The following is an 8100-nucleotide window of genomic DNA, read 5'->3' on the forward strand; positions in this document are numbered from 1 at the left end:
CTGAAAGGGTGTCAGAAATTCCCAGGTATCCCCAGACCATACTTTGAGAATGAGTAGAGAATTAATGGACACAATTTAAAGTATATCTCTCCACTCTGGTGTATTGATCATTATTTCTTAACTATTATTCTTGCAGTGTTTTTAATCTGAAAAGATAAAAACAGGTCATAATGGTAAAGAAATAATTTTCAGGTGTTTTCATAGCTTTACATACATATATATGCTTTCACTTTTTTTGTAATGAACTTCCCATGATGTACTTTGAGTACCTCATAATTAGAGCTGCCCAAAGGTAGAAAAGGAGGTCTGTTCTTACTTAGATTAAGTTAGATAGCTGTTTGTCAGTAATATCACATAGGGTCTATTAAGGGTCTACTAGTGATCTATAAGTACTGTTTGCTTCTTTTAATTTTCACATTCTAGACAAAACTTTGCTCACCCCATTCTAGTTCAGGATGTTAGGAAGACAAAATTGACAAAACTTGTTGACTGACTAGAATGAACAGTCTCTTCATTCATCCATTTACTCTATGCAACATTTATTATGTGCAAGTCATCGTGTCTAGTGTTGGGATGATTAGAAAACATAAGACATGTTTTTTACCTCCCTAGAGTAAAAACCTAAATCTGAATGGACTGGAAGTAGGAATGATGGAATTTATGACTAACTTGTTGAATAATTGTGCCACTGAAAAAATGAGAGTCAGGAAGAGGTAGTGCCATTTTAGGAAGAGTTAATTCTGTGGTACACATACATTGTGGAATATGAAGTACTTGAAAGACTTTCCTTTGGCTTTGTCCAGAAAATAGTTGTAAGTTCAGACTTGGAGCTTGGGTTAGGGGATAGGTATTTAGATTGGATATTTAGATTTTGAATTGTTTATATAGAAGAAATAATTCATATCATGGTAATGAATGAGATTGCCACAGGATAACATATAGAGAAAGAAAAGGAATAAAATTCTGAAGGGGTCAGAGAAAAGAGGAAAGTTTTGTTACTTTAATATACATGTTTTAAAAATTCTAGCTGCAGTTCACATGTTTCTTTGCAATCCTTGTGGTCTTTTTGTATATTGAAATGGTCATGTTTATTGAAAAGAGAGAAAAAAGGAATGTTGAATAAGGGAAATTCTGTTTAGGATTTATGTAGATTCAACTAGGTAATGTTCAGGATTTTTCCAAATTTATTATTTAATCATTCTGTTTTCCTTTCCCTCTGGCCACAGAAGAAAAGATCTCCTTTCCTTTCCCAAGCTCAGTCATGTGTACTCTTGATCATCTTCCTTCCTATAATTACCTCTCAAAGTCATCTCTTTCATTTATCTCCTCCTACTCTGAACCATCTGTCACTAAACATACTCAGATCTCCCTAGGCCTTAATTTTAGTCCATCCTTTAACATCATGCTACCGTCTCATCCCTCTCCACTCCTTTACTGCTAACTTTGAAGAATAAAGTGAAAACGGATCTTGACTTTTCTCTGTAACCCACTCTCTCAACTCTTTGCAGTCAGCCCCCTAGCCTCCTACTCTAATGAAAATGTTTTTGTCCTGATCATCTCCCAATAGCCAAATCCCATTACTGTTTTTTTCTCAATCATCATTTTCCTTGGCCTTCCTGCACATTTTGATAGTGTTTCTCATCCTTTGTACTGAATACTCTTTTCTTCCTCAGCCATAAACACAGCTCAATTTCCTGGAAAATAAGATGATAAAATTGACTCATAACTTTAGAACTGGGATGGACTCTAAGAGAACATAGAGTTCAATTCCTTCATTTTAAAGATTATATTAAATGACTTGCTCAGGGTCATACAGTTAGTGTGACCTCTCTAACCACCTTATTAACCCTTCATCCCCTTCCTGACTACTCTAGTTTTCTCTAATGAGTCTATTATTGCCCTTTCTCTCCAGCTTGTCAATGCCCTTCCCATCATAGGAAAGCCAGAACTGAATTTAATACTCCACATGTGGTTTGAACAAAGCAGAATGTATCAAGATTCTCTCCCCCTTGTCCTGGACACTATTCTTATTTTAATGACTCTTGAGATCATACTCATTTGGAGCCTGTGGTCCATTAAAACCCCCATTTTCCCCCAGATGTGATGATATTTAGCTCTTCTTCCCTCACCTTGGACTTGTAAAGGTGATTTTTTAACTGTAATGTTACACTTTATGATAAAGAGCACTCTTGAAGACACTGAAAATAATGAAGTTTGGATAAGATGTTGTCACTACATTCAAAGGGTCTTAAAGTTTAGGACGTTGATAACACCAGTGCTAATCATTTTTAAATACAGGATTATATGGAACATGGATAAAAGAGCTATTAAAACAGAATTTCATTTGAAGTTTGAAAGAGAAGTTGATTAGCCTTCTGAGAAAGCAGAGGAGATGGCATTTAACAGCCTTGGAAAAAGGGTAGTAACTCAGCATGCAAAGAGATGGAGGTGGAGCTGTCTAGACTTAGGGGACAAATAGTCATGGAGAGATGATGCCTTAAAGGTGGATAGTTCTCTTAAAAAGATATTGTTATAATACAAGCTAGTGGTAAGGAGATTATTGTGGCATTTGAAATAGAGAGGAGGAAAAAGTTGCTATAGACAACCCATTAACTTGTTGAAGGGAGAAAGGCATAAAAATATACCTCACAGGTCTTATGGACAGAAATTTGGGGGGAAAGAATTAGAGTTCAAATCATGAAAGCCAAGAGGAAGAAGCAAGAGCACCAGATGCTCCTGGTGCTTCACTGCTGCTTCAGGTAGACTCAGCTTTGTGCCCTCAAATATAGATACTATAAGCTTGCTTTCATATCAGTGTAGTGATTCACAAAGGGGAAATTTAAAAAATGCAGCAAATTTTTGTAAAAGTTTTTTTCTTTATTATTTTTTCAGAGAAAACTTTCTTTAAGTGTCCATGGTAGAGAACTGCATAAACTAAGAAGAAATTCACTATCCCATTTGTACTTGCACCCTATTTGGGCTTGTCTATGGTTTTGGCCCTTGTCACTTCAGGCCTAGGAGTTTGGAGTTGCCTTCTCATTTTTATCTCTGCCTGAGATCTCTTTTCCTTCCAAGGTAATCTTCACATAGTTATCAAAGAGATTTTTCAAATGTACATATCTGACACTATTACTCATTCCCATCCCTAGCTCCCCAACACAGAATGTGCCAGTGATTCCCTCTTGCCTTAAGTATGAAATACAGTCTCCCCCTTGTAACACTTTGCCCTTCAGTTTCTTTCTCATCCTTTTTTATAATATAAATATTTGAAGGCCTTGCCCTATGCAAGGTATGTTCATTTTCTTCATCTAAAGGCTTACAAGCTCTCTTCCAGATCTAACTGGCTGAGGCTGTAGCTGAGGCTGGGGCACTTGATACAACTTTCTTGTCTTTTGAGATTAGTTTCCACCCATTGGTTTGGCAAACTGAAGCCACAGGGCACATTGAAGAATTATCAAGAGATGGTGGGAGCTAGGCAAGCCTAATGGCCATTGCTACCTCCCCTTAGGCCTTAATGGAAAGAGCCCAGAACTTTGAGTTCCAGAGCCCTAGAATGGCAGCATACTTTTTCCAGCCCAGCCCCTACCACTGTTACCTAGGGGGAAACTCATGGAAATGCAGCCTAGGAATCATCCCTATCAGTGATACAGTTCCAATCTATTCAGCAGCAGAGGAACTAAAAGTTGGACACCTATTGACTTTTCTTTGTAAGTAATATTCTGCCCCATCTCTTTGCCGTAATACTTACTGTACTCCATGCCGGGAGTGTTTTCCCTCTTCACCTCCCATCTGCTTGAAACCTTAATTCCTTTCAAAGCTTAGCTCCAGTACCACATACTCCATGAGACTTTTCTTGAGCCCCATGGCTTCTAGTACCCTTGTGAGTAGAATAAAAAAAAGTATTGTATATGAAAACTAGTCTCATTACAGAGAGCTTGTTGTTGTTTTTGAGTATATATTCATTTCAGTATGGAAATTCTACAGCTGACTCTGGTATTTTTGTTGCTTTCTGAATGTCTTTGTAATCCCTTTTTTTGTTTAAATCTTCACTGACACACTTGCCTTTCTTTTTTTTTCTTTTGGCTTAATCATCCTCAACCAACATTTTTAAAACTCCTATTCTTTGCTAGGCACTGCACTAAGCACTGCGAATATAGAGATAGGTAAAAACACAGTCCTTGTCCTCATTGAGCTTACATCCTAATGGAGGAGACAACATGCAAGCAGCTATAAGTGTATGTAGAATTACACAGAATAGGACCTCCGTGTGGCTCTTCAGTCTGTGACGTCTCCGGAGACTCTTGCTCACCTCTCCCTTGCCCGCTCTTTTGACATCGCCCTTTTGCCCGGTTTCTCCCGCGTCCCGGCCCCAGGGGGTGGGGGTGGGGGGTGGGGTTGCAAAGGCTTCCGGAGCCATGGAGGACGAGATCATTCGCATCGCTAAGAAGATGGATAAGATGGTGCAGAAAAAGAACGCGACTATAACAAATTTTCATAGAATCAAAGAATTGAGAAAGGACCTCAGTGGCGATCTAGTTCAACCCATACCTGAACAAGAATTCCCTTACAACAACAAATGGTAGTTTGACTCTTATTAGCTGGGCTGGGGCACTGGATTTACTAAAGGAACTTAAGAATATTCCTATGACCCTGGAATTATTGCAGTCCACAAGAATTGGAATGTCAGTAAATGCGATACGCAAGCAGAGCACAGATGAAGAGGTTACATCCTTAGCGAAGTCCCTCATCAAATCCTGGAAAAAGTTGCTAGATGGACCATCCACTGATAAAGATTCTGATGAAAAGAAAAAAGAACCTGCTATCTCCTCCCAAAATAGCCCTGAAGCAAAAGAAGAAAGTAGCTCCAGTAGCAATGCAAGCAACAGAAAGGAAGAAACAAATGCTTCTGATTCCTTCATTCCATCTTTTCCCCGGGCACCAAGCACTTCAGATTCAGTTCGAATGAAGTGCCGAGAGATGCTTGCTGCAGCCCTCAGAACAGGAGATGACTACATTGCTATTGGGGCTGATGAAGAAGAACTGGGATCTCAAATTGAAGAAGCTATATATCAGGAGTTACGGAACACGGACATGAAATATAAAAATAGGGTACGAAGTAGAATAGCAAATCTCAAGGATGCAAAGAATCCAAATTTAAGGAAAAATGTACTGTGTGGGAACATACCTCCAGATTTATTTGCTAGATTGACAGCAGAGGAAATGGCTAGTGATGAACTTAAAGAGATGCGCAAAAACCTGACCAAAGAAGCAATTAGAGAACATCAAATGGCCAAGACAGGCGGGACCCAAACTGACCTATTTACATGTGGCAAATGTAAAAAGAAGAATTGTACCTATACACAGGTTCAAACTCGCAGTGCTGATGAACCTATGACAACATTTGTTGTTTGCAATGAATGTGGAAATAGATGGAAGTTTTGTTAGAAGAAGGAACTGGGAAAGATACCTGGACGCTTGTGAAAGATGATTTTGTAATTAGCTTTAAAAACTAGGCCAAGGATCTGGTTTCCCTGCAAATGAGATTTTTAAAGCGGCAATCATCCTTTGGGTTCATCTTTTGTTTTTGACACAACCATCCCTTTCTTAAAAGCCTTCTTATAGTTAGTCAGTGGTTAGATCAGATATTCAATTGTATGGTGTTTGTTTAAAACTATTTTTTCATTTTTATAAGTAAGTCAACATTAAACTTTTATCAACTTAAGCTTTTGGTAACATTTGTTTTTCATAACAAATGGAAAATGTACTTTAACTTTTTTACAATCTGAAACATACACAAGAGATTTTTTACTTCTCTTCTCTATTAATGTGAAAGTGGAATTTGCAAATTTGTTTCCATATCAGCATGTTCCTACTAATATTAAGAGAGAAGAAAGACCAGTGTAATTTTAGGTTTACCAAGTGTAGTGTAGTAACAAAATAATGCTTGGACAGCTTATCTACTTTGTAAATATCATTTTTTTGAATTAGCATCTGAATTAGCATTTGAATTAGCAACTTTGATCATAATGATTTAAATAAACCTTAGTGATTAGATATCATTTGCATCTGTGACTAGTTGTGACCAATATCATTTGTACTTTTCTTAAATCTGTAAATTACTTGCTCTTAATAGCTCTTGCTTCTGGAGAAATTCCTTTAAGTACTTTATTAAAACATCAATTGGTCTTTATTTTTTATTTACTTGTCTGACATTTTAGTTTTTGCAGATGAATAAGGTCATTGGTAGATTTTCAACTACATTTTAGATCAGTTCTTCACAAGAAGATAGATTGAGGGGAATAATATTAAACTTCACCAGTTACTGTAGTTTTCCTAAACTGCTCATAAACTTTATTTTGATGTGTAGAATAACAACAATAACCAGTGGTCAAGCTTGAGAGCCAGTTTACAACATTCAGGCTATATTCTTTTCACATCTAGGTTGACAGATTTTTTTTCTCCTACAGTCTATTTTCTGATTCTACCTTTTAAAACCACTAAATATGCTGTTCATTAAAGTGGGGATACTCTTGTTCAAACTTTTCCTTAATAGCAGAGCTATTAAGTGCTAAAAAAAATTTTTTTTTCCATCTTCAGATACTAAACAGATAACATTTAATAATTTTGGAATGGTCTTGTCATTCTTTGTGCCATTTCAAATCCTCTGTAGTGTACCCCCACAATATGTACATATATCACAGTTCAATTTGAAATAATGTGGAGAGCTATCTAAAATATTATATTGGTTTAAATCTGCATTTAAAAATTGGCCCATTTAGGCCACTCCAACAAAATGACAAATAGAATCTACTCAAATGAAGGAAAATGTTTGACTTATGGTTTAAAAATGATAAAAAGAAATTTGAAAAAAAGTTAAAAAACATTAAGTTAATAGAAATCTTATGTAACTCAAAGTATTCCATTTTTCAAACAACTCAATAAAGGTCTTTTTATGAACTTAAAAAAAAAAAAGAATTACACAGAATATATAGCAGATTGTTTCAGAGAAAAGGTCCTAGTATTTAATGGGACTGGGAAAGGCTTCTTGGAGAAGACTTGAAGGTTTTGACTTGAGCCTATTTGGAAGTTCTGAGTCCGAGGTGAGGAAGAAAAACGTTCCCACCTTGAAAGAGACCAACAAGGCATAAAGTAGGAAGAGGGAATGCTATATATGAAGAAAAGCAAGGAAACTAATGTCATTGGATACTGGAGCACATGGAGGATATTCAGTGTAAGAAGCTTGAGACAGTAGGAAGCAGCCAAGTTGAGAAGGAGTTTAAATGTCTAACTGTAGCTTGCCCCATCCATTATTCCCCACTTCATCCCCATAAACAAAAACATCTCATCCTTTTAACAAATTAGCATGGCCAAGCACAACATATCCATACATTTATCCTAGTCAAAGCTGTCTGAACCTCTAGTCCATTACCTCTCTGAATAAAGATAAGAAGCGGACTTCATCCTCAGTCTTATAGAGTTATGGTTGGTCAATTAAATGATCAGAACTCTCCACTGTTTAGGTAGTTTTCCTGTTCATTGTTTTTACTAGTTATAGTAAATAGAACAGTTTTTCTTTTCATATGATTCTTCCAAGGTTTCTCTAAATCCATTCCTTTCCTTGCTTCTCATGGTACAGTAATTTCCACTTATATTTGTATACTATTATTTCTTCTAGTTATTTCCTAATTGGTGGATGTACTCTTAGTTTCTAGTCTCTTATTACAATACAAAGGACTACTTTGAATATTTTGGTATGTATGGATCTTTCTCATTTTCTTTTATCTATTTGGAATATATAGTGATATCTCTGGAACAAAGGCTATGAATAATTTAGTGATATTTCAAGTATAGTTCCAAATTGCTTTCCAGAATGTTTAGACCAATTTAGAGCTCCACCAAGAAGGCATTAGTGTTTCTGTCCTCTGACAATTCCTCCAATGATTGTAATTTTCCTTTTTTGTCATCATGATTTTCTGGGGTCCAGATATTGTCTTCTTTGCCTGAAGTTCTCAGAGCATTGGAAGACTCCATTGTCTTGTAACATTTAAAAGAGTGGGAGCCATAAACTGTAAGAGTTAAAATGGTTGAGGGTCATAAATT

At 36.5% G+C, this 8100-nt stretch overlaps 1 protein-coding gene across 1 annotated transcript; it reads left to right on the forward strand.

The window, feature by feature from the left end:
• Nucleotides 1–4400: 4400 nt before the first annotated feature.
• On the forward strand, nucleotides 4401–6972 carry LOC100010993 (transcription elongation factor A protein 1-like). Its single transcript, XM_001362195.5, has 2 exons — nucleotides 4401–4477; nucleotides 4602–6972. The coding sequence occupies exons 1-2, from the start codon at nucleotides 4416–4418 to the stop codon at nucleotides 5443–5445; spliced, it is 906 nt and encodes a 301-aa protein (XP_001362232.1). The 5' UTR covers nucleotides 4401–4415; the 3' UTR covers nucleotides 5446–6972.
• Nucleotides 6973–8100: the final 1128 nt, after the last annotated feature.

This window comes from Monodelphis domestica, chromosome X (genome assembly GCF_027887165.1).
Source record: "Monodelphis domestica isolate mMonDom1 chromosome X, mMonDom1.pri, whole genome shotgun sequence".
NCBI lineage: Eukaryota > Metazoa > Chordata > Mammalia > Didelphimorphia > Didelphidae > Monodelphis > Monodelphis domestica.